This window comes from Cherax quadricarinatus, chromosome 20 (genome assembly GCF_038502225.1).
Source record: "Cherax quadricarinatus isolate ZL_2023a chromosome 20, ASM3850222v1, whole genome shotgun sequence".
Classification (NCBI taxonomy): Eukaryota; Metazoa; Arthropoda; class Malacostraca; order Decapoda; family Parastacidae; genus Cherax; species Cherax quadricarinatus.
In genome coordinates this window covers 47,036,770-47,057,301 of record NC_091311.1, presented here as the reverse complement: position 1 = coordinate 47,057,301, position 20,532 = coordinate 47,036,770, and the positions used below count along the sequence as shown (strand labels likewise).

At 36.5% G+C, this 20,532-nt stretch overlaps 1 protein-coding gene across 6 annotated transcripts in view; it reads left to right on the top strand.

Annotated features, from left to right (window-relative positions):
- The window catches only part of Ocrl (Oculocerebrorenal syndrome of Lowe), a 134,996-nt gene that overhangs the window by 82,067 nt on the left and 32,397 nt on the right, over positions 1–20,532 (top strand). For all 6 annotated transcript variants that reach the window (XM_070087054.1, XM_070087053.1, XM_053793459.2 and 3 more), the window contains 7 exons: positions 1,499–1,678; positions 3,519–3,615; positions 6,256–6,393; positions 10,015–10,112; positions 14,825–14,973; positions 15,211–15,376; positions 16,480–16,591. In XM_070087054.1, the coding sequence (XP_069943155.1) occupies positions 1,499–1,678; positions 3,519–3,615; positions 6,256–6,393; positions 10,015–10,112; positions 14,825–14,973; positions 15,211–15,376; positions 16,480–16,591 (940 nt within the window). The remainder of the gene's footprint in view (positions 1–1,498; positions 1,679–3,518; positions 3,616–6,255; positions 6,394–10,014; positions 10,113–14,824; positions 14,974–15,210; positions 15,377–16,479; positions 16,592–20,532) is intronic.

Here is a 20,532-nt window from a genome sequence, read left to right as displayed (position 1 = left end):
GAGATTTTCAGCATGAATGTTGAGCTGACAAATCTAGAGCAACTGTGTGATGCTATCATGTGAATTTGGACCAGAATATCTAAGGAATGTTTCTAGCACCTTGCTGAGTCCATGCCATGAAGAATTCAGGCTGTTATAGAGGCAAAGGGATGGGGACCCTACCTAGTATTAGACGGATGTATCTAATAAACTAGTCACTGAATCATGAAATCGTAATGACACTGAATGTTTGTTGGTATATATATGGGGAGGTAAGGGTACAAGAATGGAGGTGAGGGTCATGGGATATAGACTTGCCTTACTAACATTTTTCTTTGTGATACTTTTCATGATCATTTGCCAGTAAAATCATTCTGTAAGATATTCTGTTTAGTTTCACATAAGAGGGCAGTAATATAGTGTTAATTGGAGTGCACAATTAAGTATGCTAGTCACACCTCTTGCTTTGGGACACATTATAACCACTGTACTGCTTATGTGCCTTGACCCATTTCTCCCTCAGTTACTACACCACACACACACTTAGGTGCTGCTACCTGTTTTGCACTCTGTTACTATGAAAATATTTCTATTTCTGTAGAATTAAGTTTTGGTGAAATAATTCAGTTTTGGGTGAAGAGAGAGAGAGAGAGAGAGAGAGAGAGAGAACATGAGACAGTTAACCCTTAAACAGTCCAAGCAGATGTACGTTCATATGCGTAGTGCTCCAAAAGTAGATCTATGTTTTTTTTTACATATTTTCAAATACAGTGGACCCCCGGTTTACGATATTATTTCATTCCAGAAATATGTTCAGGTGCCAGTACTGAACAAATTTGTTCCCATAAGGAATTAGATTAGTTCATTTCAAACCCCCAAACATACACGTACAAACGCACTTACGTAAATACACATGTTTTCAAATGTAAAAAAAAAAAAAAAAGATCTACTTTTTTTTACATACTTTCAAATGTTGAAAAAAACGTAGATCTACGTTTGGACAGTTTAAGGGTTAAATAGCAAGGATAATATAAATATTTTAATAAGTTGTGAGAAAATTTAAAAGAATATTGAAAATTAAATTTTAACTACATGTTCCAGAATGTGTTACTGTTAAAAAAACAAGGGAGCTAATCCTGAAAAATGGGTGAGATACACATCTTAGATACTAATGGAGGAAATAGTCATTGCTTACACTAAAGCATATTATGCAAAACCTGAGATATGATTTCTGATAACTATAATTTTTGATAATTAAAAAACAAATGACTGTACAGAGATATCATCAGTAGAAAAATTGAATTTGAGACAAGTGATCTCAATTTGTCAGAAGAAATCATAACAGTCACATTTTGTATGTGCCATTACATAAGATGAAGTTGAGGTTAATTTCCTGAAAGGTAGAAATAAAGTTCATAGAATATTAAGAGTTAATGAGATAATCATAGGAATATAAAAGAAGTATTTAATTAATGAAGGTTATATCTGAAAATAATATTTTCTGCTATTCAAATACTAGATAAAGGTGATTGACACACGCCGGTATCGACGTATTTACGAGGAAGTGATGAAGAAGCTTGATAAGCTTGAAAATGAATTTTTACCTCAGGTAACCATTGATACCACAGAGATTATTTTAGAACCAGTGAAATTTCTTCAGCCACAAACTAAATACCTCACAATTGCAAATACTGGGCAGGTATGTAAAGAATATGTAGTTTTTCCTGAGATATTTTAATGTTATTTTGTTTACTGTAAAATACATAGAAGCCTTTGTGTCATACCTCAGATATGCCACTGTGGCCTTAAAATGTTCATGATCAGTTTCAGTAAAAAATATTTATTTCCAAAGATAATAATGTAGTAGCTACATGTATTTCTTTACACATATTGAAATTCTCTACCTATTCATTATACCTAATTACATATTTATAAAAGGGAATGGTTTCCTGTGAAATTGAGACATAGACAAGGATATGTGATGTTACTATGATTATGTAATGTGTTTGTGGATGAGCATGCTAGAAGATGAATACAGTGGACCCCCGGTTAATGATATTTTTTCACTCCAGAAGTATGTTCAGGTGCCAGTACTGACCGAATTTGTTCCCATAAGAAATATTGTGAAGTAGATTAGTCCATTTCAGACCCCCAAACATACACGTACAAACGCACTTACATAAATACACTTACATAATTGGTCGCATTCGGAGGTAATCGTTATGCGGGGGTCCACTGTATTAATGTCTTTGGAAGAAGTATGATCATGAAAAATAACATGTCATAGGAGGTTGCTGATAAATAACATTTCTGTTGGGTGATTTGCAAGAAAAGTTGTAGAGGTCAGTTGGATAAGTTTGGAAAGTTGTATGCAATAAATGGTAATCTGGAATTGAGAATTAGCATTAAATGATACACAGATTTAGCACTTTTTTACAAATTCTGTATAATAGTTGTATTACTGTAAATGATGAATATTAAGTTAAATACAGAAGGAAGGATTAGGAGGTGGGAATGGAAGGTAGGAGTGCAGAAAGAGTGGAAATATAAGGAGACAGGGTCTATGGAGAATGAAGAAATCACTGAATGAATGAAGAAAAAAAAGGTTCTGAATTGTTGAAGTCAGTGGAAAGAAAGAAGTTTGATAATGGATGAAACTATGGACATGTTGAAAGAGTGAGGTGATACTGGTTTTGTATGCCTTTTAAGCATAGTTATGAAGTGTTGGAGGAGGAGATTATTGGGAGGAGATTAGTTAGCATAAATATCTTGTTTGTGATCAATGTACTGTGTAATTTTTATGCAGAGAATAAGGAATAAGGAGATTAGAAGACTGTGCAGTAATAGGAAAAGATAATAAGGAGAGTGAAAGAGGGGTTATTAAGTTGCTTTGGCAGTATAGAAAGAATGAATCAAAATAGATTGACAAATAAAAAAGGATGTTTAAGACAGGAGTGGATGGAAGAATGTATGTATAATAAATATCTGAGGAGGTGCTGGAAGGTGCGAGAGAGAGAGGATTTAAAAGTTAGTGGCTTGATTATCCAGCAAACAAATTGATTGTGTTAGATCTGTTTGAGTGGAAGCTAGAGAGCAGATTATGGCAAATGCCATTTCTTCTTTGTAACACACTACCTTGGTGAAATAGTCACTGTGTTAGTGAAAGAAAAAGCTGCTTTATTTTATATTTCAGTGATTACTTACCAGTATTGTAACTAAGACAAAATAATTAAAATTTATAATTTTGGTGAGAGGTTAGCAATTAGAAAACAAATAACAAAATAACAATTAACAAAAGTTTATTGTGGAAGAGAGAACAAGAAAATTTAATTGAAGCGATAGTGAATTGGTGGTGAGGGAGTATGCCAGTGTGAGTGATGACCTGAAGATGTTTAATAAAGAAGGTATTACTATACTAATCCTTTTACAGTAGTATACCTTTTTATTAATTTTGTGTTGTAAACTGTAATTTCTTTGTGTCACATAGTGTACTTTTGTGTAAGTATTTTTACAAATTTCTTCATTTTTTATATTTACAGGTACCTGTGCAGTTTGAATTTATTAAAAAGTTAAATGATACTAGTTTCTGCAAGCCATGGCTTTCTATTAGACCATATGTTAACTTTATTATGCCAGGTAAGTCATAGAGAATATAGTAAATATTTTTATAACAAATAGCAGTTGTCTTTTTAACTGTAACAACAAATAGAATCACAATCCACATATGTGAACCGAACTCAATCTGCAAAATTTTTCAAACTTAGTATAAAGATTACAGTACAGTACTTTATGAAAAATTTGAGTTGTTGGAAATTATTAGAGTGTATTAAGAAAGAATTTATCTTTCTCCATTCTCCACCGCACAACACTTTTCTCTCCCTAATTCTGTATATTTTTTTTATCTCTTCCACAAACTCTGTCCCTTTCCCTACCTCCCTTATGCTCCTTTTCCATCAGTTCTCCACAGACTTGTTTTCTCCTTAATCTCCCTTACACCCTTTTTCCAGCTGCTGTGAAAGCTATTAAAAATTTTCTCCTTGATTTTCAATCTTTCTCTATCCATTGTTTCTGAATAAGTTTTCATGGCAAATTTTGTTGTTTCCAAAGTCCAATAAAAATGTTAAGTTAAGGGTTGAGTTCGCTTACATCTCCAGTTCTTCAAAAAGCATCTGTGAAAATCTTTTCAATAGTATTAGAGAATGTTTTATACTGTTTTTGTGCTCATCTTCACTGAGTAAGCAAATGAAGGTGGGAAGACTGCAGGGGAGATTCAAGAATTTAGTTTAATAATTGAGGTAGTCTTTTCCTGCAAGGAAGAGGATGAGAAGAATGACTTTAGCACAAACTTTTTAATGAAGGAGCACAAACCTTGGAATAAAGTTCCCCTCAAGGGAGGTTCTTTGATGCTGGTGAAGGGCTCTTGATCTAGGGAATTGGATCTGTGCTCCAGTTCCATGAATTGAGCCTGAATACCTTCCACCCCCCCCCCCCCCCGTACATGTGCTGTATAATCCTACAGGTTTAGCGCTCCCCCATGATTATAATATAATTGGAATAAAGTTTGTGCTTCTAAATCTAGGGTCTCAGTTGAGTTGTCCTGAAACTTTTCTTACCTCTAGTTTCTGGTTTATTGTCGTCTGAGAGGAACAGTAAACATTAGTACTATAAACACAGTAATGCAGTTGATTTTTGCTTGTTTCAAAATTGCTTGGTATCTTTTGTTTTTAATACACTGGGCTTAAGCCATATACAGATCATGTGTTTATTTATTTAATAGATTTGTCATTGGATTTTGATAAATGCTCCATATGTTTTCAATAATGCACTATATTGATAATATAATTGGTCTCTTTTGTTAATTGATTTGTCATTGAGTTTACATAAATGTTTCCTTATTTATTTATATATTTTATGTATTTTTTAATGTACCAGCCATCTCCCACTGAGGCAGGCTGTGCTAAAAAGAAAAATGAAAGTTTTTTTTTTTTTTTTTTTTTTTTTTTTTTTTTTTTTTTTCAACAAGTCGGCCGTCTCCCACCGAGGCAGGGTGACCCAAAAAAGAAAGAAAATCCCCAAAAAGAAAATACTTTCATCATCATTCAACACTTTCACCACACGCACATTATCACTGTTTTTGCAGAAGTGCTCAGAATACAACAGTCTAGAAGCATACACATATAAAGATACACAACATATCCCTCCAAACTGCCAATATCCCAAACCCCTCCTTTAAAGTGCAGGCATTGTACTTCCCATTTCCAGGACTCAAGTCCGACTATATGAAAATAACCGGTTTCCCTGAATCCCTTCACTAAATATTACCCTGCTCACACTCCAACAGATCGTCAGGTCCCAAGTACCATTCGTCTCCATTCACTCCTATCTAACACGCTCACGCACGCTTGCTGGAAGTCCAAGCCCCTTACCCACAAAACCTCCTTTACCCCCTCTCTCCAACCCTTTCGAGGACGACCCCTACCCCGCCTTCCTTCCCCTATAGATTTATATGCTTTCCATGTCATTCTACTTTGATCCATTCTCTCTAAATGACCAAACCACCTCAACAACCCCTCTTCTGCCCTCTGACTAATACTTTTATTAACTCCACACCTTCTCCTAATTTCCACACTCCGAATTTTCTGCATAATATTTACACCACACATTGCCCTTAAACAGGACATCTCCACTGCCTCCAACCGTCTCCTCGCTGCTGCATTTACCACCCAAGCTTCACACCCATATAAGAGTGTTGGTACTACTATACTTTCATACATTCCCTTCTTTGCCTCCATAGATAACGTTTTTTGACTCCACATATACCTCAACGCACCACTCACCTTTTTTCCCTCATCAATTCTATGATTAACCTCATCCTTCATAAATCCATCCGCCGACACGTCAACTCCCAAGTATCTGAAAACATTCACTTCTTCCATACTCCTCCTCCCCAATTTGATATCCAGTTTTTCTTTATCTAAATCATTTGACACCCTCATCACCTTACTCTTTTCTATGTTCACTTTCAACTTTCTACCTTTACACACATTCCCAAACTCATCCACTAACCTTTGCAATTTTTCTTTAGAATCTCCCATAAGCACAGTATCATCAGCAAAAAGTAACTGTGTCAATTCCCATTTTGAATTTGATTCCCCATAATAATAATAATTTATATATAATAATTTATATAGGAGAAGGGGATGTTGTTAATAATTAATATAGTTGCCAGATAATCTGCCTTTTTTCAGCATTGATTGTTTTGAAGTTATTTTACAGGTGATAAATGTGATGTTGCACTTGAGGTACTGGTGGACAAGCGTACAGCAGCACAGCTCAACTCAGGAACAGACAAACTCTATGATATTCTTGTGCTGCACTTGGAAGGTGGCAAAGATCTCTTTATTACTATCACTGGTATGTGTTTATGCACTGAAGTAATCCAACATGCAATGTGGTATAACATGTGGTATAGCAGCATGAGAATTCTTTAGTACTGTACTATATGTAAAAGCTCATGGTTTCATGATTAGATTCTGCCTAGACAGGCATGTGTGATGTATCTGACTCATGAAATCGTAATGACACGATTGCAAACAAACCATACTACGGGCGGGATTTGAGACTCTCTGACCGCGGGTTCAAATCCCGCCCGTGGTATGGTTTATGTGTGTTGTATGGTTGTTTAACAAGGAGAGGTGTGGGATTAAAATATGCAGAATCTAGTACAAAGTGAGAACTGTCACAGTTGCTTTTTGCTGATTACACTGTTCTTTTGGGAAATTCAGAAGAGAAGTTGCAAAGGTTGGTGGATGTATTTGAGAGGGTATGTAGAAGAAGGAAATTAAACGTGAATTTATAAAAGAGCAAGGTGAGAGGGGTAACAAAAGATTTAGGAAATGGAGGACTGGATATCAGATGGGAAGGAAGGAGTATGGAGGAAGTGAATGTGTGCAGATATTTGGGAGTGGACTTGCCGGAGGATGGGTCTGTGGAAAACGATGTGAACCACAGAATATATTAGGGGGAAAAAATGGGTGGTGCATTGAGGTATCTGTGAAGACAAAGAATATTATAAGTTTTTATTTAGGTTTTGGATACATCTACACTTTTTTTTTACAACCTTCTTGATGGCACACACATTCATTCTTCAGTATTTTCCTCCTAATATAGCAAACTTCCTAGCCTTTTCAAAAGGTGCTTCTTGAGGTCGCTCAGAGCAAATATATGTTTATATTGTAATTGGAGATGCATTCAAAAGCACTCTCCCAGATTCAGTATTCTTGTATATCTATACCTGTAAAATGTGTTAGGTTATTTTTTAATCAGTAATAGATACCTGGGAATTAGGCAACTACTGTGGGTTGCATCCTGGGGAAGGACTTTAAAAGGTTCCCAGTGATAATAAGTCACACTGATTCCATTTTTTTCAGTTATCCTTGTTACTAAACCTTTGGAGTTAATAATCTGAATAGTCTTTTTCTTCTTTTACTGCCCCAAATTTTGTTGCATCATGACACAGTGCCTTTCTGACAACCCTCACAAAATACTCTTATTAATTTGTATATTTGTGGACTTATTCAGTCAAACCTTTACATTCACAGGTAATTTAGTTTTTTTTTTTTTTTTTTTTTTTTTATTATCACACTGGCTGATTCCCACCAAGGCAGGGTGGCCCGAAAAAGAAAAACTTTCACCATCATTCACTCCATCACTGTCTTGCCAGAAGGGTGCTTTACACTACAGTTTTTAAACTGCAACATTAACACCCCTCCTTTAGAGTGCAGGCACTGTACTTCCCATCTCCAGGACTCAAGTCCGGCCTGCCGGTTTCCCTGAATCCCTTCATAAATGTTACTTTGCTCACACTCCAACAGTACGTCAAGTATTAAAAACCATTTGTCTCCATTCACTCCTATCAAACACGCTCACGCATGCCTGCTGGAAGTCCAAGCCCCTCGCACACAAAACCTCCTTTACCCCCTCCCTCCAACCTTTCCTAGGCCGACCCCTACCCCGCCTTCCTTCCACTACAGACTGATACACTCTTGAAGTCATTCTGTTTCGCTCCATTCTCTCTACATGTCCGAACCACCTCAACAACCCTTCCTCAGCCCTGTGGACAACAGTTTTGGTAATCCCGCACCTCCTCCTAACTTCCAAACTACGAATTCTCTGCATTATATTCACACCACACATTGCCCTCAGACATGACATCTCCACTGCCTCCAGCCTTCTCCTCGCTGCAACATTCATCACCCATGCTTCACACCCATATAAGAGCGTTGGTAAAACTATACTCTCATACATTCCCCTCTTTGCCTCCAAGGACAAAGTTCTTTGTCTCCACAGACTCCTAAGTGCACCACTCACTCTTTTTCCCTCATCTTTCATAGACCCATCCGCTGACACGTCCACTCCCAAATATCTGAATACGTTCACCTCCTCCATACTCTCTCCCTCCAATCTGATATTCAATCTTTCATCACCTAATCTTTTTGTTATCCTCATAACCTTACTCTTTCCTGTATTCACCTTTAATTTTCTTCTTTTGCACACCCTACCAAATTCATCCACCAATCTCTGCAACTTCTCTTCAGAATCTCCCAAGAGCACAGTGTCATCAGCAAAGAGCAGCTGTGACAACTCCCACTTTGTGTGTGATTCTTTATCTTTTAACTCCACGCCTCTTTCCAAGACCCTCGCATTTACTTCTCTTACAACCCCATCTATAAATATATTAAACAACCACGGTGACATCACACATCCTTGTCTAAGGCCTACTTTTACTGGGAAAAAATTTCCCTCTTTCCTACATACTCTAACTTGAGCCTCACTATCCTCGTAAAAACTCTTCACTGCTTTCAGTAACCTACCTCCTACACCATACACTTGCAACATCTGCCACATTGCCCCCCTATCCACCCTGTCATATGCCTTTTCCAAATCCATAAATGCCACAAAGACCTCTTTAGACTTATCTAAATACTGTTCACTTATATGTTTCACTGTAAACACCTGGTCCACACACCCCCTACCTTTCCTAAAGCCTCCTTGTTCATCTGCTATCCTATTTTCCGTCTTACTCTTAATTCTTTCAATTATAACTCTACCATACACTTTACCAGGTATACTCAAGAGACTTATCCCCCTATAATTTTTGCACTCTCTTTTATCCCCTTTGCCTTTATACAAAGGAACTATGCATGCTCTCTGCCAATCCTTAGGTACCTTACCCTCTTCCATACATTTATTAAATAATTGCACCAACCACTCCAAAACTATATCCCCACCTGCTTTTAACATTTCTATCTTTATCCCATCAATCCCAGCTGCCTTACCCCCTTTCATTTTACCTACTGCCTCACGAACTTCCCCCACACTCACAACTGGCTCTTCCTCACTCCTACAAGATGTTATTCCTCCTTGCCCTATACACGAAATCACAGCTTCCCTATCTTCATCAACATTTAACAATTCCTCAAAATATTCCCTCCATCTTCCCAATACCTCTAACTCTCCATTTAATAACTCTCCTCTCCTATTTTTAACTGACAAATCCATTTGTTCTCTAGGCTTTCTTAACTTGTTAATCTCACTCCAAAACTTTTTCTTATTTTCAACAAAATTTGTTGATAACATCTCACCCACTCTCTCATTTGCTCTCTTTTTACATTGCTTCACCACTCTCTTAACCTCTCTCTTTTTCTCCATATACTCTTCCCTCCTTGCATCACTTCTACTTTGTAAAAACTTCTCATATGCTAACTTTTTCTCCCTTACTACTCTCTTTACACCATTATTCCACCAATCGCTCCTCTTCCCTCCTGCACCCACTTTCCTGTAACCACAAACTTCTGCTGAACACTCTAACACTACATTTTTAAACCTACCCCATACCTCTTCGACCCCATTGCCTATGCTCTCATTAGCCCATCTATCCTCCAATAGCTGTAATTTAGGTTATTAGTAGTAATTGTATTTTTCTAAAGGTTTTTTCAAGTCATTATTAGTCCTTACATTTACTTTTCTTCTCAGGTGACTATGAGAGAAGTTGTTTTGGATCTTCCATAAATGCTCTTGTTCACATGAATAAGCCTTTCAAGGAAGTCTCTATGGCTAAATTGATTGACCTGGTAAGTAGTATAATTCTCCATTTGTTTTGTTCCTGGTACAGTATTTTTTTCCATGCCTAATTCATCATGAAAGCCTTCAAAGATTTGTGTTTGAGACTACATCTGGTAGTTGCTATTGTTGTTGCTATGCTTGGCTGGAAATTTACTGGTACCAGGTCCATATTTCACTGAGGAGAACAGTGTTAGTTCAGCATTGTATTTAATTTAAACTATTTTCCTTAGTTGCATGGTGATTCTCCTTGAATGCTTTTAGCTGCCATAAGGGCTGGTGTGTACTGTAGCTAAGATTCATGAAATCATAATGACACGATTGCAAATAAATCATGATACAGGTGGGGATTGAACTCGCAGCAAGTGAATCGTAAAGTTCCAGGCCAGCGCCTAAGCCACATACCCATGGTTTACATGCTGGCCTGGAGTTTTACGACTCACTTGCCATGAATTCAATCCCCACCTATACTGTGGTTTGTTTACTGTAGTTAAAGTTCCTTTTGTGCTGGGCAATGGGCTTTGGCAAGGCATCAAGAAACTAGTGCACAGGAAGGCCTCGTGTTTTGGCATCTCTTTTTTCGGTGTCTCACTATTTCGGCAGTTTTCAAGTGAGCTATTGTTTATTTTGTCCGGTGGGTTTTCCACTTTTCGCACAACAGCTGCATCAGGGAAGTGCATCTGTTACCATATTTTAAGGTAAGTATTGCATGTACTATATACTCATTTTACTTTTCCTATCTTTTTTTTAGGTCTAGCTGTATTGTGCACTTAATACATGATAGTGTAAACTTGTTATCAGGTGTTTCATTTGGTAATGAAAAAATTGCTGTGTTCCACTCACCTGTGATTTTCATTTATCGACTGGGTCAGGAACCTAACTGTCAAAAAAACAGGGCCCTCCTGTACATTGTGTTAAACACTAAAAACAAAATAAAACTTAAAAATAATCATAATTTGGCATCAATAAATTGCAAAATGTAAATATCACTGGTGCATTTATGCCGCTGGTGCCAACAAGTGATCAATTTTGACAACTTCAACACACCCAAATTTGTTTTTATTAGATTACTTTAATTGTAGTCTTATTTGATTCTTAAAAATGCACTCTTTCGTCTTTAAGAAAAAATTCCAAAATCTCTCCATTACACAGGAAATTAAATTTCCAGGTATGCCACAGTTAAGCAGTTAAAAAATGCAAAATCATTATTGCTTTTTCCACTTTATCAATTGTACATATTTTCATAATAGAGTCTAATGCTGTTATGGGAAATTTTATTTTGTAGCACCGTATAATAATTGAATTGAAATATTTTTGAAAAGCCACATAAGGTTTCAACTTTAAGTAGTGTCACACTGAGATGTTTACTGGGTATCACATTCTTGACTTGCAGCTTTTATTCCTTAATATTTTTTCAATAATAATTTCACTAGTATCTTTTTTTTTTTTATATTGATAAATTTTAAATTGTTATTTTTCCATGTTTTATTCATAATTCTTAATTTATTTTTCTTGATCTTATTCTGCATAGCCTCTGCTTGACCAGGTAAATAATTACTGAATTCTTTTCTCGAATTATCATCATTTTGTTGTAGTACATTACACAATTATCATATTTGCCATAGAATTAGAAAATGTCATTTCAGCATTATTGTTGATCATATTAATTCATAGGAACTTTACTGCAAGTATTGAGGATGAAAAGGTTATCGTATTAGTCTTTTTTTATTATTTAGACCAAGAAATTGTCATCATTACAGTACCCCATTTCTCTCTCTTGCATGGGGTCGAGAGGCATTTACCTGGAAAGACTGGGAGAGTATTGTAATTAATCAAAGTTAAAAGTATTTAGTGAAATTGACTCTTCATTAACACTTTACACTGTCACAACCCTCAAAATTAAAAGTGATGGCAATGTCACAATTGAAAAAAAAATTGTTAAATGGTAGAGAATCTTTTTTTTTTTTTAGTGTAATGACACAAAAAAATGTGAAATTTGATGGAAAACTTGGAATGCAGTTTGCAGATCAATAATTTTATCCACTTTGATGCCTATTTTATATCAATTCCTGGCCATTTTATTAGCATGCCTTCCATACTATCACACCTGCCTTATATAAATTGCCCAGAATACAGTTATTTGGTGAATTTTTGTACAAAATTCAACAAATTCCAATTTAAAAAATGTAGTCCACTATAAACACTGTAAGCATTCCAGCCACAAGAGTAACTTTTCCTCTGTTTGTTTACTAATCATGTCCCCAAACTTTTCCTCTATAACACTTGCCTTTCATTTTGAATCCTTCTTCAAACAATTTGAAGTTTTGCCCTATATCATGGCTAATAAGAAAAAAACAAGAATGATTGGTCATGGTTTAGGCTACTTAAATAATTGAAGCAGACGTGGTAAAACCCAAGACATTAGTTCATAGGTTTGCTATTTCTCTCATTCACTGAATGGAACAGCCTTTTTTTTTTTTTCATATGCACACCCATAAGACAGATCCATTCTCTCATGTCTCTGCTAAAATTTACTAATCACAGTATATTTGTGGGCACTTATGATTAAGATGTAGGTCTGCTTGAGAGACACTGGCTTCAGTGATGTAGATCTGTGTGAGAGACAGTGAAAGGTTTAATATCTTGCACATTTGGATTTATCATAGGGAATTGGTAACACAACACACTAATAAATGTGAGCAGCAGTATTTCAGATGTTTCTTTAACAAGATGTAAAATATTTCATGCGACATTTCTCAAAAACACAATGTAATTTTTTTCCATTTATAACCATCTACGTCTTGTGCATTGTTTACACACACACACCATAGTTTGTTGTTCATTTGTTTACACTAACTGCTTCTCTTTATGACTATCATTGTGTGTGCATCACAGTTATGAAAGCTAGACGCTTGATCACACCCCAGCAATTCTATAAGAAAAAATTTCTGATTCTAATTCTTTCTCTCTTCCCGTTACCACACATGCTTCTCAGAGTATTCATTTCTTCTGCTCCAATTCTGAAGGTTCCATGCTCTTGGTATACCAGTGTTTTACACCTGGACTTTATGTGGCCCATCATTCCTTCAGTCATCCTTATAGCTTTAACCATTACGGTCTTCCAAATGAGGGCTTTCATTACATCAGTCACTTACCATCCTTACTTATTATTTGTACAAATTACATTAAACCATCAGTTAACATGCAGGTTAAATTTCTGAAAGTTGGTGCTTAATATAAAATAGCATAACTAATATACAGTGTCTGATTACATCTTTATGCCACTTCTTGTACTGAGTGATTTTAATGTTCATCATTTGCTCTAGGGAGGGACGTTCTGTGACTGGCAGAGACCATTTAGTTTCTTCTCATCTACCTCTCCATGTCATTATAGACAGAGTGCTCTTGCCAGCGCTATTGTAAGTTGCTTGACTGCTTGGTTAATAAATGTCTCGTGTGGTACTTGAAAACTAAAAACTGTGACCATTCCACCATTGATCCCTTATTGTGCCTCAATATGTATGTCCTCAGTCCCTTTGCTAATAACCATCGGTTATTGCAGTTTTTTTGATTTAGAAAAGCTTATTACATTTGCAGTATAGAGAAAGCTCATGACACTACATCTTGTTCCAAGCCTATACTGTATTCCTCCGAGGCAAATTACAGTACGTATAGGACCACTTTTTCTTCAAGATTTCTTAACAGAGAGGCACTTCAGTATTCACGTAATTAACAGTTGTTTCCCTGACTTTGTTCAAGGTGAAGGTGTACCACAAGGTTATGTTCTTAATACTATTTTGTTCCTGTTTATCAGTAATAAACTTGCCATTGTGTTCTCCCTTCAGATTTCTGCTGATCCCGACATATAGAGTCAGCTTTCTCAGAAAGCTAGTCTATATAGAGTAGTGTGATTACATATTTTCAAATGCAGTTGAAAGAGTGCATCCAAAATTGAATAGCACATACTATGAAGGCCTTTCCATGTGCAGTTCAATTATGGATGTGTTTTTCAACACCATTTGTAAAAAATGTGCACTATACAGAAGACTGTTGTAAGAGCTGACTATAAATGATTTTATTATTGCTTGTGCAGGTACAGTCTATCAAGTTATAGCAACTTCTACAATACACTGTTGATCACTTCTGTCTGGGCCACCTATTTCTTCCCATGTTTCTGAATGAGATACAGTTCAAATTCTTGGCCTTTTCTTTAGTTGTTTAATATCATGGAAGTCTTGTATAATCTCCTTAAAGTGGCCTGTCAGTGCCAGCTGAATCTACTTAAAACTTAAGTCCATTTTAATTGGGGAGCTTATAGACAAAATCCCATCTTTAAATAACAAAAAGGCACAATACCGTGACTGGAACGATACACAAATAACCCGCACATAAAAGAGAGAAGCTTACGACGACGTTTCGGACCGAAACGTCGTCGTAAGCTTCTCTCTTTTATGTGCGGGTTATTTGTGTAAAATCCCATCTTTATTTACAAATTATAATCTGGCAGCATTTATTGGAATTAACTGCTTTATCTGTTGCTCACTAATTCTATAATTTAAGCTCTTTATTTCTGATTAACAATTTCTTTCATAAGTTTAAGCAGTTAAACAATAAGACAGTAAGTATTCTAAATGACTAGTATTGTATTTCAGCTGAAAAATTATGAATATATTTATCATTTTTGTACTTGATTCTTTATATATGCCTGAATTTTCCTTTATAGGAAAGTAAACAGCCTAAGGACTTAAGTGAGATGCCTTATGCTGTGCCAAAAGAACTGTGGTATTTGGTTGACCACCTCCACTCACATGCTCTACAAGTGGAGGGTCTTTTTACTTACAGTGGTCTCCAAAAGGAAATTGTAGAAATCAGGTAGTGTAAATGTTGTTAACTATTTTTTTAGGGATTTCTCTTTTGCCTTTTGAAGAAGTACAGCATTTAGTGATTTTGCTCTTGAAAGACGTTAATATTCTTTACAAGAGTTAAAAATCATTCCACTCCAATCTGTACTCTTCACTTACTCCCTCTGAAGAAAAATGCTAAATTTTGCTTACTTTTATTTATTTGCATCACGAATAATGAATTGTGGCTCACTTTTGTTCTCCACAGGACTAGCTTAGACGAAGGAGTTCCCAGTGATCTGCTACCAGGCAGTGTTCATTCTGTAGCAGAAGCTCTACTACTATTTTTGGAGGCATTACCAGAACCTGTTATTCCTTATAGTCTTTACCATGCTGCATTGGAGGCAACACCAAACTTTTCTCTCTGCAAAGATGTAAGAAAATTTTGTGTTTTGACATTACTGCAGTGAAGTATGTTAATCATACTTAATTCATTCTAATCATGTGATACTTAACAAATTCTGAAGTGTAACTAATAGTGTATCTTTTGTGTATGGAACACTGGATGGATATATTTAACACTTTCACTATGTTAGTCAAATATCTGTGGAAGTAGCATTCACTCCACAGTCTAGAAAAACTTTTTCAGTCTCTCATGTTATTTACACTCTGGCAACTTGTGCACAGTCACCAAAATTACACTTAAAGCACAATCCTCAGCATTTCATTCATATAAATTCGTGAGGGGTTTCTTTGGGTAAATTCTCCCACAACTTGTGGATGGTGACCTCTAGCCATGGGAGTGAGATGATGTCCTACCCTTGTAGATATCTTTTTATTGCAGCCCAGAGGTTCTTAGTGGGTTTCAGATCTAGGGACTTTCCTGGCCAGTCATCATCAAAGGTCACTTCACAGTCATGAAGCTACTGAACAACCAATTTAGCAGTGTAGCAGGGAGCACTGTCTTGCATAAAAATCTTTACACCACACTGAGTGAAAGATTCGAGCAAATGATCACAGTAGTAGATAGTTATACTGGTTTATTTGATTCGTTTTGGGCAGCATAATCAACTTGCGAACTCTTTTAGCACTAAAACAAGCCCAAACCATTAGAGATTCAAGGTGTTTTGTATTAATAAAGTTGGTAGAATTACTGACAATATGTAAAGTAAAAGGACACAAGTGCAACTAATGTGACATTTATTGTGGCAACATTTCGCTCTCCAGGAGCTTTATGGAGAGCGAAACGTTGCCACAATAAATGTCACATTAGTTGCACTTGTGTCCTTTTACTTTACGTGTTTTGTATTACCACAGTTATAGCAAGGGTCCAAGGAGTTACTACTTGGGCGTGTGTGAATGTTCCCACCACTGTGAAAGTGGCTTCATCACTTCAAGGAACACTCCACTGTTCCTTGGTCCATGTTTGGCATTTCTTTGCAAATGTCACTGTGGGTGGGGGGTGGGGGGTCTTGCAGGATTTTTGGTGGTGCAGTGGATTACAGAGAAAGTGTTTAATGTATCTAATAATTTTCAGATAATATACAAGCTGCCTGATTACCATCGGAATGTATTTACTTACCTAATGGCGTTCCTGAAAGAACTTCTAAACCACTCAGAAGATAATAACCTTGATGCTAAAACTCTTGGTAAGTAACATTACATTGTGTATCCCATGCTTTACCATAGATGTAAGTTGCTGATTAGCAAAATAATTTTTTTTTTCAACATGTCAGCCATCTCCCACAGAATTAGGGTAACCCAAAAGAGAAAGAAACATCATTCACACACAATCACTGTCTTTGCAGAGGCACTCAAATACGATGGTTAGATGTCACTTCAAACAACCAATATCCAAAACCCCTTCTTTAAAGTGCAGGCATTGTACTTCCCACTTCCAGGACTCTAATCTGGCTAACTGGTTGCCTTAAAACCCTTCACAAACTATTACCCTTTTCACACTCCAACAGCTCCTCAAGTCCCAAAAACCATTCATCTCCATTCACTCCTATCTAACTCACTTACACATGCCTGTTGCATGTCCAAGCTCCTTGCACATAAAACTTCTTTTACCCCCCTCCCTCCATCCTTTCCTAGGACAACCCCTATGCCTCCTACCCTCCACTACAGATTTATACACTCTCCAAGTCATCCTATTTTGCTCCATCCTCTAAATGACCAAACCACCTCAACAACCCCTCCTCAACCTTCTGAATTATACTTTTAGTAACCCCACACCTCCTAATTTCCACACTATGAATTCCCTACATAATATTTATACCACACATTTCCCTTAGACATGACATCTCCACTGTCTCCAGCCTCCTCCTTATGATGAATGGTTTGAAAAACCGACAAGTTGAAGATTGAGACACTTATACAGCATATGGGAATCTTTATTCAGGAAACGTTTCGCCACACAGTGGCTTCATCAGTCCAATACAAAGAGGAAGGCGTAAGGAGAGGAGGAGTATGAGGTAATCAGTCCCTCAGCCTGGAGTCGATGTGTTCAGTCCATGTTCAGTCCATTCTACAAGATTGATGGACTGAACACATCGACTCCAGGCTGAGGGACTGATTACCTCATACTCCTCCTCTCCTTACGCCTTCCTCTTTGTATTGGACTGATGAAGCCACTGTGTGGCGAAACGTTTCCTGAATAAAGATTCCCATATCCTGTATAAGTGTCTCAATCTTCAGCCTCCTCCTTGCTGCAGCATTTAGAACCCCATGCTTCACACCCATATAAGAGTGTTAGTATCACTATACTCTCGTACATTCCCTTCTTTGCCCCCATGGATAATGTTCTTTGTCTCCACAGATACCTTAATGCACCACTCACCTTTTTTCCTTCATCATTTCTGTGGTTAACCTCATCCTTCATAAACCCATCCGCTGACAAGTCTACTCCCAAATATAGTGGTACTCTGAGTTTCGTACAGCTCCCAGCTTGAACAATTATGTAAGTATTTTTGGGGGTCTGAAACGAACTTATCTAATTTACATTATTCCTTATGGGAACAAATTCGTTTGGTAACGGCACTCGAACAGCCTTCTGGAACGAATTATGACCGAAACTCAGGGAACCACTATATCTGAATGCATTCACTTCTTCCATACTCTCTCCCTCCCTTCCATACTCCCTCCATACTCCCTCTCTCAAATGTGATATCCAATTTTTCATTACCTTAAAATATTTTTGTCCTTAGCTTATAGTGAGTGGTAAATATATTTATTGTAGGAAGTCTGAATTAGTGAAGAATGGGTATAATTGAAAACCACTGCATTAGCAAAATGCTGCAAAGTGGGGCCTGGCTGTATACAGTACAGTGGAACCTCGACTTACAAACGCCCCACCATGCGAACTTTTCAGGATGCGAACTGTCGTTCGGTCAATTTTTTGCTTCTGGATACAAATGAAATTTCAGGATGCATACTTCCCCCTCAAGAGAGTTTCCTTAAATAAATAAATAAATAAATAAAATATTTATTTCTTTGCGAAGGTTACAATGTGTTTTTACACATCATAATGTGATTGGAGCAAAGTAAGCCACTATTATCATGCTGAAGCATTTCGGGCAGACTTAACCTAATACTTATAGACTACTGAAGTCTAAACAGGTGAAAAGTAGTGGTTACCAATGTTTTGCTGATGGTGGCACCAACTACTGGCACCTTTTTGAAGTTTCTCCTTACTGTTGTTATTATTATTATTTTTTTTTTTTCAACAAGTCGGCCGTCTCCCACCGAGGCAGGGTGACCCAAAAAGAAAGAAAATCCTCAAAAAGAAAATACTTTCATCATCATTCAACACTTTCACCTCACTCACACATAATCACTGTTTTTGCAGAGGTGCCCAGAATACAACAGTTTAGAAGTACTATATACGTATAAAAATGCACAATATACCCCTCCAAACTGCCAATATCCCAAACCCCTCCTTTAGAGTGCAGGCATTGTACTTCCCATTTCCAGGACTCAAGTCCAGTTATATAAAATAACCAGTTTCCCTGAATCCCTTCACTAAATATTACCCTGCTTACACATTATTATTATTATTACTATTTCTATTATATTGTATTATTATTATTATTATTATAATTATTATTATTAGTAGTAGTACATACATGGTGAGGGGCTCTTGATCTAGGGAATTGGATCTGTGTTCCAGTTCCCTAAATTAAGCCTGTATAATAGATGGTTTCGAAAGGCCGTCACTAGATGGCAGTGAATACCACAACAATGCAGGACCAGTTATGGCCACCACCACTTGTCATATAGTGACATATTTTATTCATTCTAGTGTATATATCAAGTTTCTATGTTATTTATATTGTTTATTAGGTCATATTAGCTCAATTGTGTTAGATAAATAAGCTGTAGAGCTCATATTAGCATTATATTGAAGTGTATTTTTCCTGCCTCAGAGAGCAGGAATTCCGCCGGAATGGATTAATGGCTTTTCAATTAATTTAAATGAGGAAAATTGACTCAGCATACGTACAAATCAGGATACGAACAAGGTCATGGAACGGATTAAGTTTGTAAGCCGAGGTTCAACTGTATTTTCATTTTGACCTTTGACTAATCATTGAATTTTTAATGTAGTAAAGTATTTGGTAAATATTTAATAATAACAATACAGTGGACCCCCAGTTCACGTTATTAATCCGTTCCTGAGAGCTCATCGTAAAGCAAAATTATCGGAAAGCGAATCAATTTTCCCCATAAGAAATAATGGAAATCAGATTAATCCGCGCAAGACACCCAAAAGTATGAAAAAAAACTTTTACCACATGAAATATTAAGTTTAATGCAATAGAATAATTACAATAACAATAATAACAGTAGAATAATCACAATAGAATAATTGACACTTACCTTTAACCCTTTGAGGGTTGACAGGCCCTCTCAGAAACTCGTTCTCAGGGCCGGCCAAATTTCAAAAAAAAAAAAAAATTTTTTTTCTTATGAAAAAATAGTTTTTTTTTCTAAACATTATAGGCTAAACAAAAAAATTTTACCATCAATACTTACCGAGATATGGAGGCGTGAAGTTTGCCAAAATTGAACAACATCTGGTAACATCGCCGACTGCCATCACCCGATATTTTTCTATTTACTTTTTTATGTACTATTTTCAATTATTTTTCAATTTTTCTTTTTCTGAGTAACTTTTATGGCCTCTGAGGCCAACATGATCATTATTTTGTAAGTTATTTCTTTTTCAATACTACACAATAAGGGCGTAAACACTGTTGTCATTATTTTGTTTATAGAAAATATTTACACAAACAAACGATATGAAATGTTGTTTATTACTATTTTTCTATATTTTATATACACATATACAGTCACAGGGAATGTTTCTAGAAGTTCTGAAGCCTGTGGAACTCTTTGAAACATGGTGTCATGCACAGTGGTGTTTTACACTCCTCACACATAAAACGAGTGTCTCTGCGTTGTTGTGGGCGTTTTTTTGTATGTGCACAGATGTAACACCTCTTCTGAGCCTTTTTCTTGAAAGCAGTAGCAGGCAGTTTTACCAGGAAGTGATCACCATGCTTCAGACGAGCAGGTAGTTGTTGAT